General features: G+C 47.0%; 1 protein-coding gene across 7 annotated transcripts in view; it reads left to right on the plus strand.

Moving 5' to 3' along the window:
* Positions 1–18,655, plus strand: part of NBEA (neurobeachin) — a 1,787,704-nt gene that overhangs the window by 591,670 nt on the left and 1,177,379 nt on the right. For all 7 annotated transcript variants that reach the window (XM_078657170.1, XM_078657173.1, XM_078657172.1 and 4 more), the window contains exon 14: positions 18,460–18,539. In XM_078657170.1, coding sequence (XP_078513296.1) covers positions 18,460–18,539 — 80 coding nt within the window. The remainder of the gene's footprint in view (positions 1–18,459; positions 18,540–18,655) is intronic.

An 18,655-nucleotide genomic window follows, 5' to 3' on the forward strand; every position in this document is an offset into this window, starting at 1 on the left:
CATAAGTTATATTCAAACACCACAAAGAGAGCACACTGATGAGAGGAACATGCTCAGCGGTTCAGGGGCAATATTTAATACTTAACCTTTTGAGAAATAATCCGGCGAACTAAGAAAAACCTCACAGCGATGTACCAGTATGAAACATGAGCTCAGTGGTGCTAAGACCACAAGCTGCTGTGCACCACTGTGGAGTAACCATCTGTAATGTGACAGTCGTGTGCTCTAATCAAATACGTACTCGAAGGTGCAAAGACCATAAGGGGATGCCCACCCCAATTGGACAATGGTTCAGATGAACCCTGAAGAACGTCAAACACAAACAAGCATTGGAAATGCAATAGGGCTCGCATTAGGAAAGTTTGAGCTATTGGTCTTATAAATTAATTTTTTTTATTTATGTTTGTTTTTTTAAAATAGCTAAATTAATAGCTTTGTCATTTACAATGCCAATAGTTATAACTTTCGCAAATGTGACACCTATAGCATTTTTAATGCAACATGTTTTGTATTTACGTGACTTAGATGTATTGATATTACAAATAACAATGGCTTTTAATTTTTTAAAATAATTAATACTTAAATAATTTATTTAATTTGTAATGGCAATAGCTTAAACTTTTGTAAATAACTTTTGTGAAGATTATGTTCAGTGTTTTTTATTGTGACAAAAATACAAGAACAGAAGTGAAATATTAACATCTTTTTGTGATTTGTAATAAAGCGTGAAAGCTTGAAAACTGCTTGAAACATTGAAAGAACATATTTGAACCAGTGATGCTGTGGTTGCGCTGAGTGATGCTGTGGTTGCGCTGAGTGATGCTGAGGTTGCGCTGAGTGATGCTGTGGTTGCGCTGAGTGATGCTGTGGTTGCGCTGAGTGATGTGTGCATCGGTGGAGCTTAGTGGGTGCATTGGTGGAGCTGTTTGGTGGGTGCATTGGTGGAGCTTAGTTGGAGCATCGGTGGAGCTGTGTGGTGGGTGCATCGGTGGAGCTGTGTGGTGGGTGCCTTGGCGGAGCTGTGTGGTGGGTGCATCGGCGGAGCTGTGTGGTGGGTGCATCTGTGGAGCTGTGTGGTGGGTGCCTTGGTGGAGCTGTGTGGTGGGTGCCTCTATGGAGCTGGGTGGTGGGTGCCTCGGTGGAGCTGTGTAGGTCGAGCTGTGTGGTGGGTGCATCGGTGGAGCTGGGTGGTGGGTGCATCAGTGGAGCTGTGTGGTGGGTGCATCGGTGGAGCTGTGTGGTGGGTGCATTGGTGGAGCTGTGTGGTGGGTGCATCGGTGGAGCTTAGTTGGTGCATCGGTGGAGCTGTGTGGTGGGTGCCTCGGCGGAGCTGTGTGGTGGGTGCCTCGGCGGAGCTGTGTGGTGGGTGCCTCGGCGGAGCTGTGTGGTGGGTGCCTCGGGGGAGCTGTGTGGTGGGTGCCTCGGCGGAGCTGTGTGGTGGGTGCCTCGGCGGAGCTGTGTGGTGGGTGCATCGGCGGAGCTGTGTGGTGGGTGCATCGGCGGAGCTGTGTGGTGGGTGCATCGGCGGAGCTGTGTGGTGGGTGCATCTGTGGAGCTGTGTGGTGGGTGCATCTGTGGAGCTGTGTGGTGGGTGCATCTGTGGAGCTGTGTGGTGGGTGCATCTGTGGAGCTGTGTGGTGGGTGCCTCGGTGGAGCTGTGTGGTGGGTGCCTCGGTGGAGCTGTGTGGTGGGTGCATCGGTGGAGCTGTGTGGTGGGTGCATCGGTGGAGCTGTGTGGTGGGTGCATCGGTGGAGCTGTGTGGTGGGTGCCTCGGTGGAGCTGTGTGGTGGGTGCCTCGGTGGAGCTGTGTGGTGGGTGCATCAGTGGAGCTGTGTGGTGGGTGCATCGGTGGAGCTTAGTGGGTGCATTGGTGGAGCTGTGTGGTGGGTGCATCGGTGGAGCTTAGTTGGTGCATCGGTGGAGCTGTGTGGTGGGTGCATCGGTGGAGCTGTGTGGTGGGTGCCTCGGCGGAGCTGTGTGGTGGGTGCCTCGGCGGAGCTGTGTGGTGGGTGCATCGGTGGAGCTGTGTAGTGGGTGCATCGGTGGAGCTGTGTAGTGGGTGCTTCTGTGGAGCTGTGTGGTGGGTGCATCTGTGGAGCTGTGTGGTGGGTGCATCTGTGGAGCTGTGTGGTGGGTGCATCTGTGGAGCTGTGTGGTGGGTGCATCTGTGGAGCTGTGTGGTGGGTGCCTCGGCGGAGCTGTGTGGTGGGTGCTTCTGTGGAGCTGTGTGGTGGGTGCATCTGTGGAGCTGTGTGGTGGGTGCATCTGTGGAGCTGCGTGGTGGGTGCATCTGTGGAGCTGTGTGGTGGGTGCATCTGTGGAGCTGTGTGGTGGGTGCATCTGTGGAGCTGCGTGGTGGGTGCATCTGTGGAGCTGTGTGGTGGGTGCATCTGTGGAGCTGTGTGGTGGGTGCATCTGTGGAGCTGTGTGGTGGGTGCATCTGTGGAGCTGTGTGGTGGGTGCCTCGGTGGAGCTGTGTGGTGGGTGCCTCGGTGGAGCTGTGTGGTGGGTGCATCGGTGGAGCTGTGTGGTGGGTGCATCGGTGGAGCTGTGTGGTGGGTGCATCGGTGGAGCTGTGTGGTGGGTGCATCGGTGGAGCTGTGTGGTGGGTGCCTCGGTAGAGCTGTGTGGTGGGTGCATCGGTGGAGCTGTGTAGGTGGAGCTGTGTGGTGGGTGCATCGGTGGAGCTGTGTGGTGGGTGCATCAGTGGAGCTGTGTGGTGGGTGCATCGGTGGAGCTTAGTGGGTGCATTGGTGGAGCTGTGTGGTGGGTGCATTGGTGGAGCTGTGTGGTGGGTGCATCGGTGGAGCTTAGTTGGTGCATCGGTGGAGCTGTGTGGTGGGTGCATCGGTGGAGCTGTGTGGTGGGTGCCTCGGCGGAGCTGTGTGGTGGGTGCCTCGGCGGAGCTGTGTGGTGGGTGCATCGGTGGAGATGTGTAGTGGGTGCATCGGTGGAGCTGTGTGGTGGGTGCTTCTGTGGAGCTGTGTGGTGGGTGCATCTGTGGAGCTGTGTGGTGGGTGCATCTGTGGAGCTGTGTGGTGGGTGCATCTGTGGAGCTGTGTGGTGGGTGCATCTGTGGAGCTGTGTGGTGGGTGCCTCGGCGGAGCTGTGTGGTGGGTGCCTCGGCGGAGCTGTGTGGTGGGTGCATCGGTGGAGCTGTGTGGTGGGTGCTTCTGTGGAGCTGTGTGGTGGGTGCATCTGTGGAGCTGTGTGGTGGGTGCCTCGGCGGAGCTGTGTGGTGGGTGCATCGGTGGAGCTGTGTGGTGGGTGCTTCTGTGGAGCTGTGTGGTGGGTGCATCTGTGGAGCTGTGTGGTGGGTGCATCTGTGGAGCTGTGTGGTGGGTGCATCTGTGGAGCTGTGTGGTGGGTGCATCTGTGGAGCTGTGTGGTGGGTGCCTCGGTGGAGCTGTGTGGTGGGTGCATCGGTGGAGCTGTGTGGTGGGTGCATCGGTGGAGCTGTGTGGTGGGTGCATCGGTGGAGCTGTGTGGTGGGTGCATCGGTGGAGCTGTGTGGTGGGTTCCTCGGTGGAGCTGTGTGGTGGGTGCATCGGTACCCAGAGGTGGGCTGCGCCACTGCCTTGGTATATTGGTGCGAAAGCAAAAATGTTACTGACGACACATGCCAATTGATGAGGAGGTCCGAGTCAAAGCCTTTCTATGTGTGCATGCATTTTTTATAAGACTAGAATGATTGTCTAGTCCAATCCTAACAAATGCTCTGGACCCCGAGAACATGGAAACAACACTATGCACTCTGTTCAACTCACCCAATTTACCTTTCAGCAATAGGGACATGATTTTGATACCCTAGATATTACTTTTGAACCGATATAGCACTTTGCCAGCGGTAGTATAATGCCCTGCTCTAGGTTTCAATATGAAAACCAGACGAGGTAAGCTGCCTGGCAGACCTCCAACAATGTTTTTTAATTATTCACCGACTAACTTAAAAACACCTCTGTGGACCCAGATATTTGAAAATAACTATGATCAAAGGCAGCAGCACCGAGAGGAACTTTACTGTAAAAATGCAACCCGTTACCATCAAACATGGCCCTGCACGGCTATGCTGCTCATGCTTTCCTGAGCGGCCACGGGATGGCTATTCTGTATGCACTCTACCTCAGCATAGTCTGCAGCTCCAAGCCCCGCCCACTTCTAGGAAAGACAGCCCATCCCGCCTGCCGTAACCATGATAAGAATGTTAATTAATACCCCGCTCATGGACACAGCAGAAGGGGAGGGGGGCCGAAGGGGGCGCATTCCTGAATCTAGCCAACTAACAGACATAAGGAAAATAAATGACTTTCACATGCGAACGCTAGTCATCAAATATTGTATCGCTTTCTAACTATGAATTAGGCAAACTAAGTAGTTGAGTTTTAAAAACGAATAAGTTATCTTAACATTTAAAAGTGCGGGAACATTTCTACACCATGCATAGGACATGTTTGAGTGAATAATGCGCTATTTCCACTGCCAGCTTCGCCGGTCTGCAAACAATACCAAGAAAAGAAAATTCGAGAGAGCAGTCCGAAACTGGTAAAACTGAAAACACACTCCTCCCTGCCCATGCTCCCATTAAATGTATTACAAACAATAGCCGATTCATGTAAAGACTCAAATCTAGATAGAAAATGCTCAATGTTTTCCAATTGAGGGGCACAGCAAGCATCCATGGTAAAATTGCAAGCCGAAAATAAACCGTAAAAGCAACATCTGCTTATTAGTGATCCAAATGTCAACGCTTCAGAGTGAGTTTTTTTAACCACTGTTGTGACCTCACTGCAAGCACTCGTAAGCATACCATGTCAGAAGTCCCAATGCAGACAGGCTGACTTCGCATTTCATCCTTTCAACGTCGAAAACGGAATTGTTTATAGCAGTACTGGTCGCCTTCAGTACATCGAATGTGACGTGCAGCGTCCCAGGTGATCAGTTCACACTTTGTATTCGTGTTAAATCCCTTCAGATGTAGCTACACCCGAGCTGTATATCGTGAACTACTAAGATACGGGTTTGAGATGGTGGAAGAGCTGCTTATCTCTTATGGAGATAGATTATCTGGGGGGAGGAAGGGCTCCTAATGGGAAGTGTAGACGGGGAGAAATTGAGAAAAAAGCTGAGCAGGGAGGGTGTTATTGCGGCTATCTGTTTGCCCGAGGGGAGGAGAAATGCCGGCCTGAGGCAGAGCACACGCTGAGAAGCTTGTGGGAGGGGGGCTGGGCTGCCTTTGATCTGGTAATGCGAGGCAGGCAGGTAGGCGGCTGGTGGCATTGTGCACGCGCTTTTTAGGGCTTGCGCTTGCGCAATGACCTAAAAAGCACATGCACTTGAAGGAATCGCCAGTGGAATCGCCAGTGGTGGTTAAACACTGGATAAGCCGTAATAGAGCTTCGCCAGCGATGCGCAGAAGCGCATCAGCAGGCGAGCCCTAAAACTGCTTCACCACTGTTGAAAATGTGCCAGAAGTACTAACCGACACCAACTGCAATTTTCAAGCTGCAAATTCAAAATGCCTCGAATGCACTTCTAATGCCAGTAGTGCGGCTATGCACTTCAAACCCCTCAGATGTGCAAACAGTGCTTCAAAAGGCCATTTGCTTATGATCAAATTCTATGTACGACTTGTGCATACTTCAAAATCGGTGTGCTCGTGTAAAGAGCACACTGTCTCAAAATTCTCTTTTGTCATCGAATCCATACTATGACAAGACTTTTATCCATAGATGAAAAACATAACACACTCAAGTTAAAAAAAAATGTTGTGACACTCAAACGCATGAAACCCACAGCTTCCGACCTGATCCCTGAGAACCTAGAATTTGTGTACAGCAATTCAAGATCCTAAATCTGTAAAACTCCATTCAAATCTAAAGAAAGTTAGATAGACTTTCTAAAACTCTACACATCTCTGATCCCTTGCAAGAACCTGAACGGTTAAGGTGACAAACTGTTGCATGGTAATGCTTTTCCACTTTTAGTTCTGCGATTATTCTCAACATTCTCCAAACAAACATTACTCTGAGCTTTCGCATTTTAAGCACTGAAACATGTCTCTTTTATACATCATTAACATTTAGTTTGCAAAGAAAATAGATGGGCACCATTTTCAAATCCCAACGTAAATGTAATCAGATCGCTGCTGTGGATGCTGGCCTACTTTCCTAAAATGAAGGCACTCCCGGCACTCATTTAGAGAATGGTCATTGCCTGCCATGCCGCTACTCAGCTGCTCGGTGGCTCGTGGAGGGCAAACTGGAAAGTGGGTCACGTTTGCACTGTTTCAAGCTGCACATACAAATGTCTTGGGAATGTGACGTGTAAGGTAGTTCCACGTAAGGGATGTTCGGGCGCCGCCAGGGGACTCTATAGCTCAGATGCAGTGTTTGACTTTACACCTGAGCCTGCAAGAAAGGCAGCATCTGGTGCTTCCTTGTCCCTTATAGGTACCTACATGTGGTGCCACACATTAGCATAAAAAACAGAAGGCTTTGTGTGCCAACATCCACAGCCTAATCAGCCTGTCCAGCATGCACCACCTCCAGTGGTGACTGCAAGGGAACGGTAGCTGGGGCGGGGGAGGGGGCAGTGGGTGTTGGGGGAAGGAAAAAAAAGACTTACCCGCTGGTCGCCGGTTGCCAGACGTCGCCTCTCCTCCATCCTCCCTGTTTTCCTGGCTCCAGGTAGCACCTAGGTTCCCAATAAACCAGGCGTCCCAAAACTAATCCCGATGCTGCTGTCACCAGCATGACAGCAGCATCATGATTGGTCTGAGTAGCCTGGTTCGGGGCTTAGACCGGGAGTGGGAGCCTGTGCATGTTCTCCACCCAGGCTGTGCAATACAGCCGGGTGGAGAACATGCTAAGTGCGCATGACGGTTTGGCTGGCCCAAGACAGCCGGCCGAAACCGTCTTGTGCACTTATGATGCCCCAATCACTCCTCCTCCCTCTGACGTGAGCCCAGCCCTGCCCCAACCTGGCTGCATACAAAAAAATAAACAGATAATAACGGTTTGTTGTTATCATTTAAATTTTTCTTTGCAAGGCTCAGAGAGCAGTGGGGCGACGCTCCTCCGCCTTAGCGGAGGGGCCGCCTCTCAGGGTCGGACTGGGAACCAAAACCGGCCTTGGCAAAGTGGTCGGCATCCCCTCTCCCCCGCAGGGGGTTGGGGGTGCCGCCGAGCTCTTTGCCAGGGCCGGTTTTCTGCCGTGTTTGTTACAGGGACGATTTTGCAGCTATGCTGCAAAAACGGCCCTGTAACAAAAATGGCCCCCAGGGGCCCAAAACCGGCCCCACCCGTGCGGAGCACCAGGGGATTGCCCGGTGCCCGCTACGGCCAGTCCGGCCTGCCGCCACTGACCACCTCACTGAATTTTCAGGAGATTACTTGCTCTTGCATAGCTTCAAAAGACAACTCATGATTTTAAATGGCCATTTGACCAGTACCAAAAATGATGCTCATGTTAAGTGTGACAGCCCAAAAGTGGTCACAAACAACCATACCTTGCCCCTCCAAGAGTACCTGCCAAGGTCAACCTTATTTAAGTGGCATTGGCTTGGATGATGTTCGCTCACTGAAATAGTTTTACTTGCTGCCTATTGTGTATACCTATGAGGCCTCGGACACCTTTGGGAGTTCTTCCTACATGGCCCAGCATTTAAAAGTGCTGCTCTCAAAGCTCCCATCGCCAGCATTCCCGTTAACCCCTTCGGTGCTCATGACAGAGTGGTTCGTCATGAGCGCCAGTTGGGCTGTGCTAATGACGGAACCACTCCGTCATGGCCCCGCCCGCTCAATAGAACCTTCAGCACAGCGCGAAAATTCACACCGCGCTGAAGAGGTTAAACCTCCACCAGTGTTCCAGCACTTGTCCTAAGGCTCCACCAGTGTAAACACTGATGGCAGCAGCTGATGATACACGCGTTTTTAATTCTTCTCACGATTCTTCAGTCACTGTAACATGCTACTTCTCTCTGTGGCTGCCTGCTGGCTCTACACCGGTTGGTCCACAATATTTCTTGCCAGCACAGTTTAGTTTTCTTCTTTACTTCTTTCAGAAGATGGATTCTTCTTATCTGTTTCCTTGCCTGTTTTTCGTCTGGTCTTTAAATTAGTTTACCTCGCCACCATCTGTTATGATGTAGGTGGATAGCTAGAATAGGATGACGTGCAGTATTGTTAGAAGATAGAAAAGGGGGAGATAAGCCATGCCCACACGGAGTGGGTGTTGTTTGTTACTCAGCCCTGGTCTCTCTAGGCGAAATGCCTCTCAGAGAACACTCAAAATCCAGACATTCCATTGTATCACATGATGAATGTCTGGCAGGTAATCCAAGTTACCAGTTAACCTGACTGGTGTTGCATATGTCCTTCATCTTATGTTTATCTTTAGGGGATTTATAACGCGCTGCTCACCGCCTACTGAAGGGTTCAGAGCACTTACTAAAACTAAAGCCTAGGGTGTACATATTTGACCCTAGAAGTGAGAGAACCAGTCTTGGGCCTCTGGCTACAACATTGGAGAATATTGAGAATAGGGTACTGGGGGGTCCGTTGGTTAATTTGTATATGCACCCAGTGTCCATGCTGAGTCACTGCTTTGTGTGCAGATGTTTTTTTATGTCAGTGATGGGCAGATTGTCATGCATATCATCTTCAACAATTTAGTTCAATCAGTGTTGAAACCAAAGAAGTTTCCCGTCACTCTGGTTCCTGTCAAGTAGATTGAAGGCAGTAATGCAGCACATTTTTCAGACCGTTATGTGCACAAATATAACATTCAGTCTTGCCTGTCACTCACAGGGATTGGAGTGCTGCGCACGCAGCAGGGATGCTCTCCTTACCTGTTCCCCGGTATCTGTGGAACTGTGGGGACCTATTGGGTTATCCAAGTTTTTGATGCTTTGACTTAGCAAGTGCTGACCACCAGTGGCGTAACGAAAAGTGAGGGGGCCTCCCTGCTCGGTACTTAGGGGGGCCCTCTCCGGATTCAATCATGAGCTCTCCCGGCCAGAGTTCAGTGCCGAGGAGGCCCCTTGGAGCTAGGGGCCCCCCCGCACCGCGTGGGCTGCGGGGGCCTGTGTTACGCCCCTGTGCACCGCGTGGGCTGCGGGGGCCTGTGTTACGCCCCTGTTGACCACCCATGTTAAAGGTAACCCAGTTCAAGGTTTCTTCCATGTTCTACATGTAAGAATGATATATAAAGCAGTATGGCCGATCCCAAATCCAATACTCCTTCTCAGCTTCTCCGCACTCAGCACAGCCAGCACTCTGGAAGTATTGCCTGGTAGTCTCTTTCTGGCGGTCTCATACGTCCATTGTTGTCAGTGCTCAGGGTCCTCTGGATTTACTTGCCTTGTTCATTTTTCTTGTTGTATTTTTTTTTTAGGTGACTGACATTTTTATCCCTGATTCACAGCAAAATCCATGCAACAGGCATAATGTTCACAATTAATTCTTGTTAACTAGCAGTGTGGCTTTCAGACAGTTCTTTCGCACTACCGTGGCACCTTGAAGAGGGAGGCCAAGCACAGACCCTTGTGACAAGCCTTGCTCCAGTATATCAGTCAACAGTAATAATAATAGTAATAACTGGTGATTGTTTCAGAAAATAACTAGCTTCAGATGTGTCTATGCAAGACTGAATTGCAAGACCCATTTTTATACTTTATCTAGCATGCTTTTGCGGTAGACACTCAACTGTAGTGAACGTAAATAATCTTCAGTTTATCCTTGACAAAGAATAGCATTGTTTTTGTTGAATATGTGATAGCTGTCTCATCGTTTCAACCCAAAGACATGAGTGCTATGACAATCATGAGACCCAGAATTGATTATGTAAGTAGCTCATTCTGGAGTTTGCTCTGGCATATGCAACTGTCCAGAAGACTGTAGCCTGATTTCCAAGCCTGAGAGCTCTCTTTGAGCTGGTATTAGTATACTCCGTTGCCGTAAGAGCCTTGACCACCTTAGATGAAGCAACATTTCGGTGCCATGTTCACAGCACAGTGTGGCAATGCTTGAGTGCTCCCACCAACCCATTTTGCCAGCGATGCCTTTGGGGCAGTCTAATAATGCCAGCCCTGCTTGTTATACCACCTACCAATTTACCGACAAATCATGCCTAAGATTTTTGCACCAATTACGCTGAATCTGCTATTAGGACTAGCCTAAATTTATGCCAGTTTTAACCAGCCTTTGCCAGCTCGAGAACTGGCACCAAGCACTTCTGTGTGAAAGATTCTATCATGGGTGCTGCTGTTTCTGATCTAGGAAGCATGTGAGTTTGAGTAAATGCATCAAAACCTTATTACCCAATGCAGCCACCCTCCCAAACATTCCAAATCTTGTCCATAACCCGGAAAGTGTTATGCTTGAATGGGAAGCCCATTATATGGTGTTACACAATTTACCTTCGCATTACAGAAGGAGTAGGGATGGTCAAAAGTCAAAAAGCAAAGAGAACTTGAGCCTGCAAACAGCATTACTCCTGCCTCCACTTTCTTCTGTTAGAAACGCAAAAGTACTGTATATCCTTATTTTCATTACACCATATTCCTGCCTCACAAGATAACAAATGAAACACTTATAAGCCCTGTCGACCTTTCACCCTTAGCTGTCTTATTTAGGAATCATGCAGCAGGTAATTGTTTTTATAAAAAATTTACGAGGTGAGTCAGCCGAATTGGGTTGATTATATTCACGGGACAATAAAAACAACGTCTGTGTCGTTCAGCCTCTGAATGGTCCTGCGGTGTGTGTTGTTGGTTTTGCGTTCCTCTGAAATATTTATCCCTGCCAGGGAGAGAGTTAAGAATAAAGAACCCTCAGAATTTTAGTTTACTTTGCAGGCCTGAGAACCTTTGTTTAGGAAAAAATCACCTGCAAAGATAATAAATAATGTTAGTCATTCCTGCTGTGAATTTAGGTATTTTTAATGGCACAGATGACTAATTCGTGGGTTTCTGGTATGCGTCTTCCAGGCAACATTCTGAAAGCGCCAGCTTGCATTTCCGCATTCAAGAGAGTATTTTAGAAACAAAAGTTCAAAGTAAAAAACAAAAAAAGGAATAATTCGTATTAAGTTTCCTATTCCTAATATTGACTGCCGTAAATATTTTATATCATAGAGAAACCATAAATTGTCAACAAGCTTTCAAGGAAAGTGTTGAAGGCAAATACTATTCATGTATAATGTAGGACTGTTTCAATAGGAAATCAATTTTGGCATTTAAACACTTTCCTATTTCACAGAATTCTCCCTTATCTTTGTTGAAACGAACTGATTACCCTCCTCTTTGAAGTCAGTTTTTTTCGATGTCTGTCAGTCATATCCTGATGATAGACCAGTGCTAGATGTATCTTTAATAAGTAGAAAGAAATGCCATGGCGTGGAATCCCTTGGAATTAATAATTTTTGTTAAACCTGTAGCTTCAGTTGTTGTATAATCTAGTAGTCACATTTTGCAATACCATCAAAAACTGCTCAAGGGATATTGGTCTATAGGCAGTCCTTTAAGTGGACCGGGTCCTGCTGGTGCCCAGCACCGGCTGTTCTAAAAAGTAGGTGCTGAGACGGGTCCCTGTTGGGTTCTCCGTTTTTGCCCTCACCATCCGGGTAAAAAAATAAATCTTTACTCTGCAGAGGTACCACTCTTCACTGCCTTTGATGAATAGCTCTTTTATAGTCTCATCACGTCAGAACAGAATCAATTTCAATGATGCATACGACGAAGCCGTAGTTGGTGCATATTTAACATTTGCACCTAACAACCATTAACAAAGCCAAAAGTCCTGGGTTGTTGTAGGTGTAATGTTACTTGTAGGATTATATGTCTGGCCGCAATGCGAGAAGCAACAAAATACAAGTCAGAGGCACACTATGCTAAGCACATGTTTTTAACGTATGTGTTTTTAAGCCATGCCTTTTTGAGAGACCCACCTCCCCAGTTTTTTCATCCCACTTAAAGCACTGTCTTTAGTCTCCACATTTATTGCTTTCTTTTGGTTTGCATATGATTTTACTGAGTTACATTTGGCGTATGCACAGTGGCGGCTCACACAGGTAACGCTGTGGGCCGGCAGGGGTGGAGCTGGGTGGAAGGTAGTCGAATTAGACATACGACGGCAAAGTGGAGAGTAAGGAAATAAATAAATAAATAAAAGCACTTACTTTGTGCTCGTAGCATCACCGACTGATGCTATGAGTGCAAAGTAAGTGCTTTTATTTATTTATTTTCTTACTCTCCACTTTTCAGCCGTATGTCACACTCCACTACCCTCCACCCCGCCCTGCCCACCGCACCGCCCCACAGTGTTACCTGTGTGAACCGCCACTGCGTATGCAGAAATCTGTATTGGAATCCATTTTTTTTATTTCCTTGTTGTAGAGCTGTGTGTGTCCTCTTTTGAATTTACCACAGCCAGTAAACAAGGAAACACACTTAAAAGAATCTTACCATGTCTCACCTCCAACTGTCGGTTTTCTAAGATCTAATGTCTACAAAAACAATATACATTGTGGGCCTTTGGTCAACCCCTTGCTTTTGATTGGATGTCTTTCTTTTTCATATGCCTATACCTTATTTCACCGCTTTCCTTCCCATTCATGTGCTTGTTCTGCGTCGTTGAGCCTAGCTTCTTTACAAAAGTTATGATTGGAAAATCATTTGACCGCTGAAGAGAGGGAACTTTTTTTTGGTTTTGTTTCTCTCTTTGTCCTGCCACACACTGATCATCTCACTCATACCCTGCTAAATATATATATATATATATATATATATATATATATAAAATATATGTCCTTACATCGCATACCAATACCACGCGTGCCATTACAATGCAGGTATTACTACGCCATGTCAATGACATGCCATTACATCTCAAAATTTTACCACGACCATGCTTTTACCACGCATGCCATTACAACGGAAAGGCATGCGTGGTAAAGCTATACTTGTGGTTAAACTTTGCAAGGTAAGTGTCCGGATCCCCCCACAAGTACCTGTTTCTTGTGGTGGGTCCTCGCAGAGACGACACGAACTGCCAACCCCACACACACCACCCTGCTCTGATGGGGTAACAAAACCAGGAATGGGGTGCGAGTGAGGATGGCAGCCAAAAGGTCTGGGCAGGAATGCTGGGTCTGCAGGTGGGGACGGAGGTCCCTCTCATGGGTAGTCCCAGGGCACCAGCTGAATGGGGTGACAAGTGGACAGTAATCAACCACCGTTCTCTAGCATGCAACACAAACACAACACTCATATGGGACACAGCTTAACTCCTCATAGCCTACAGCCGCCCTGCTGCCATCAAGGATAAAGACAGGAAGGTATCCACTAGCTCTCCAGGAAGCGGATACAACGAAAATCAAGCGCTCCTGCGCTGCAAGTAAGGTAGGTGCCAAGCGCTCCTTGCGCTACCACAAAGGAAATACCAAGCGCACCTGCGCTATAAACAAATGAAAAATCCAAGCGCTCCTGCGCTGTAAACAAGGCAACTGCCAAAGGTTCCAAACTTTGCCACTGGACATAAGTCTAGCGCTCCTGGCGCTGTACTGGTCAATAGTCTAGCGCTCCAGGCGCTGTACTGGTCAACAGTCTAGCGCTCCTTGCGCTACGATGGTATTCACGATAAGCGCATCAAGCGCGGTCAGAGAAATGAATGCGGTTGCGCTCCTGCGCTACCACACGGAGTTGGAAGCGCTCCTTGCGCGGTCTGGGTCCGGGTACGAAAACACAGCGTTCAGCAGAGGAACGCGCCGTAGGAAAGTACACGAAGCGCCGAGCTCCGGGGAGTCGCGCCTGATAAGCGACCTTCCCCGGAAGCTCTAGTGACGCGGTTGCGCTTCCGGCCGGCGACTGCACTGCTAACAGCCGAGACCGGAAGTGAGGATCCCTGCACCCATACGAGAGTCGTACAAGCACACAGACAACGCGGACAACAGGCAAGCAGGGAAAGGGAGGGTTGGGGGGGAATCGAAGAACCATGACAGCAAGTGACTATACCCTACCACTGCACTACCCTCCCCTGACCCCCAGTCCTGTCCCTACAATAACACTAAACTACCCTGCACGACCCCCCAACAGTACCCAAAAACACTACACTACACAAACACTACAACACTACCCTAAAACACTACACTACACAAACACTACAACACTACCCTAAAACACTACCCCAGCACAACCCTACCCCGGTTCCTACACTGTCCCTACACTGAAACACTACCCTGCATGACCACCCCGACTCTACCCTAGAACACTACACTACACAAACACTACAACACTACCTTACACCCTAAAACACTACACTACACTACACAAACACTACAACACCACCCTAAAAGACTACACTACACAAACACTACAACACTACCCTAAACCCTAAACCACTATACAAACACTACAACACTACCCTAAACCCTAAAACACTACGCTACAAACACTACAACACTACCCTAAAACACTACTCTACACAAACACTACCCTAAACCCTAAAACACTACACTACACACACTACAACACTACCCTAAAACACTACACAAACACTACAACACTACCCTAAACGCTGCACTACACAAACACTACAACGCTACCCTAAATCCCTAAAACACTACGCTACTCAAACAGTACAACAAAACCCTAAATCACTACACTACACAAACACTACAACACTACCCTAAAACACTACACTATACAAACAGTACAACACTACCCTAAAGCCTAAAACAATACACTACACACGCTAAAACACTACCCTAAATGACTACACTACACAAACACTACAACCCTACCCTAAACCCTAAATCACTACCCTACAACACTCCCCTAAACCCTAAAACACTACCCCCAGCACGACTCCGTCCCTTCCCCCAGTCAGGACCCTACACTGAAAGACTACCATGCACGACCCCCCCGACACTACCCTAAAACACTACACTACACAAAGATTACAACACTACATCAAAAGTAACCCCCCACCCCATGGGCAATCCCCCTTACCTCATTCTCCTCTTGGTTACTCTCTCCTGCGTTAGTGTGGTGGAGGGGGGAGGATGACGTCAGTTGCTGCAGAGACACAAATTGCAGTCATCCCTCAGAGCTCCGCAGAGGCCAAGCTGTGTCATCCCTGTGCAATGGCTCTGTGTCCTCCATTAATGTCTGCAACATTCTCAGCCCCTCCCACCCCCCACCGCCAGGCATCCCGAACCCGCACCGTATTCCTGCCTGCTTATGTCGTTGTGGGGAAACAGCCTCAGTTTCCTCACAACGACGTGGATAGCCATTACATCGCATGCGTTGTGAAAGCGCATGCGATGTAATGGTATGCACAGTAATGGCTATGCGTTGTTACATTGCATTCGTTGTAACGCATGCGATGTAATGGTATTGCATGGTAAAATCCGCGTTGTTATTGCTTTTTCCCATATATATTTTTTGCAGCTGGTGGTTGCTTATTTAGGTGCTCATCAGCTGCAAATTGCTGCCAGTCTGCTCACTTCCTTGCTTGATGCTCCTGGTCCCTCCCTTACCAATGCTGTAGTATTCTTTTTTTAATGCGTGTGTATGTGTGTTAATTAGTTATCTGCATGGGTAAGCCATCTTACTGAATGCTTGCCAGTAGTTTCAAATATTGTATTTAACAGAAAAGAGGTATATCTGTGAACTGTTTCCTGTACTTTACAGGGCTGAATTCATTTACAGGGAATTTAGAATCTGTAAAAAAAAGAAAAGTTAAATCGATTGTTAGAACAACATTTCATCTTTCTTCCAGTGGTGGTTAAAAAAAATACTTTCTCACAATGACAGTGTTGCCCTTAAACCAATAATCAGCACACCTGACAAGTTCATCTTTGCAAACCCAACTTTGATGCAAGCATCTAGCTATGAATCCTTCCCAGTTGTGAAAGTAAATATTGTAAATGCAGAACCCTGTCAGCAAAGTTTCATTGTCCCACACTGCAGTTTGTTTTCTTTCTTTATTTACGCCATGTTAAAACTCTACAGAGTTAACGTACTATAAAAGAAAACTACAAAATCAATCAGTAAGAACTCACCATTGTAAGACGAGGCCTAGTTTTGAAGGCCAAGGATAGACCCAGAATGATCATAGCCCCAACACTGTCACTGTCTGCCTTAAATTGAATTGCTCCCCAGATTGAGATTCCAAGCTCTAGAGGAAGTCCAGAGCAAAAACTAAATTGTGAATATCTAGTAGAATTAGCACTGTGACTATACTTTCGATATGTTTGCGGTGTAATGCTATAAAAATGGGTCTGAAGCTTCTGTGATTCTTAGGGTCCAGTGAGGGTTTCTTCCACAGGGGTGCTTTAAATTCACCCATGTGGTTCCGGTCACCAGACGGCCATTTGCAATGGGGCAAACGCTAGATACAGTAGCCTCAGAATTTAATTTAAAAACTTTTCCTAGGCAAATATCATGTGGTTATCCTGATGGCTTATTGCGTTTAATCAGCATGGTTACCGTCTACTCACTAAGTAGGTTGAGGAATATGAGAGGTTAGGGTTGATGTCCATATGGCAGGGAGGCTGGAGACTCAGATTAGTGGTTGTTATTGGACTGAATCTTCTTTTTAATTAAACAAACGTTGTTGAAGACGTAAATCAGCCATTGAGTTAGTTGGTGATTGGGTGTGACTCACTGCCACTGGCACACAATATCCTGAGGCCAGATGGATGTCTGTTTTGAATAACAATTTAAGAAAGTGGTGTCTTTTTGTATAGTCACACGTTTTGCACAACATGGGGAAAACTTTGTGACTGATGTGTACAGGTATTTTTGGATTCAACTGAGATGTTCTACTCCAATTCAGCTCTTGTGAGTGCAGTTTTTGATCTTTCTGCTTGTGTACTGATGGCTGTTGCATCTTTCATTGTTTCACATTATTTAGCGTCTAATCATGATGTCATGGCTTCAATGGAATCTATAAACTGCACTACATACCCAGCTCTAGAAAAGAGTTTGAACTGTTCTCTAGTTTTAACAGCTGTCTTAAAACTAGGGATCAATTATTTTTTCCATGCCCAAACCATTGTTTGCAGGGAGTTTGCTTATGGTTCATTGCGGTGTTCGAGTAGTCATAGATTGTGGGAATAATAGGGCAGTGATCTAAGCACGTAAGAGGCATAACTGACATTTAGTCCATACATGTGATTTGCGCAAGCCTTGGCAAATCTACAGCCCAGCTGTAGCACATGTATTGAGATTAGTCTGACATATCTACACAAGTGAGGCACATTGCTTAACTGTACTGGCGGCACATTTGCACAAACCTAGGCAGATTTTGGTCTGTGTTGGAACCCTTTGGACCATGCGGTATGGCTGGGAGCTTCACCCACTTTGTGTGGCTAATGGGCCTTCTGCCCATGATCTGGAAAGATCACAAACTTAATATTTCAATGGCTGAGGTCCCATGCTCTTTAGATCATCAACATTTTGACTTAGACTGTGCCTAAAGCGTGGTTTATGGTGGTCTATTCGGTTTGTATTCCATAAAGTCCACCATACGGTCTCAAAGTGCAATGACCATCACACGAAGGGCAACAAGTAGTGCAAATCAACAATATTTAAGCTGGTCGTGTTTTAAAGACTGGAGAAGGCAGTTTTTGTAATGATTATAGTCAGGATCCTACGGCATAGCATTTAGGACCATAGTAAAATCTGGAAAGAACTGTTTTTAGAAACTAATTTCGCCCCACTTTTCATGTGTGAAAGACACAATTAAGCCTCACACAGGGTCAACTAGGCAACCTGTAACAACTATCTTCAGTTTCATAATCATTTTTTCCCCTGGTGTGACATCTTTACATAATATGATGTATTTGGAAAACTGTCTGTCTCGATACATATTTCTAGGAACAAGAGAGATGGTAAAATGTGGTTTTGCTCCAATGTTGTCCCATCTCAATTTATACTTAATATAGCAATCAGTTACTATTGTTCTAAACTAAAAAATGAAATATAGACTTGAAAACGCGCCTCTTCTACAACCTTCTCCGTTGCATGATGGGCAAGCAACCTCCTTTACTTCCAAAACTTGAATGAACTCTGGGATAAGGCCTCTTTGATTCGCCACCTTAAGAATGTGGACAAAGACATACCGCCCCGTGTTTCGCTAACTGCCAATGCTACTGATCACATCAATGCAATGCCTCTAAAATTGTACGTTGTCGTTTTGTTTCTCTTTGTACCATGATCACGCCCTTTGCAGCACTCATGGTGCTAGAATTGCATTTAAAACACCCTCCCATTCAATTTCCCGTCTTCAGCAGAGGCGCTACATTTTGAGTCATTGCTATATAGCTCAACATCTGAAGTTACGCAGTGCCCTCCTGAGTAGATTTGTAGTTCAAAAGCTGTGAATATCTATTAATGTTCTCAGTGATTGTTGTGACTGAAAATCTTGACATGTAACATTTCTTAAAACTTTCAGATGGCCCAAGACCGTCACAGAAAGAAATCATCTCTCTACGGGCATTCATGCTGCTGTTTCTAAAGCAACTTATCCTGAAGGTAAGGCTGATATGACCAATTCTTATACATTTGAATGCACATAATCAGTACCTATACATTTAAATATGCAGCAGTGTACATTGGCAGCTCAGAAGTGTGCGGACATGCTACTGTAT

This window comes from Lissotriton helveticus, chromosome 8 (assembly GCF_964261635.1).
Source record: "Lissotriton helveticus chromosome 8, aLisHel1.1, whole genome shotgun sequence".
Lineage (NCBI taxonomy): Eukaryota > Metazoa > Chordata > Amphibia > Caudata > Salamandridae > Lissotriton > Lissotriton helveticus.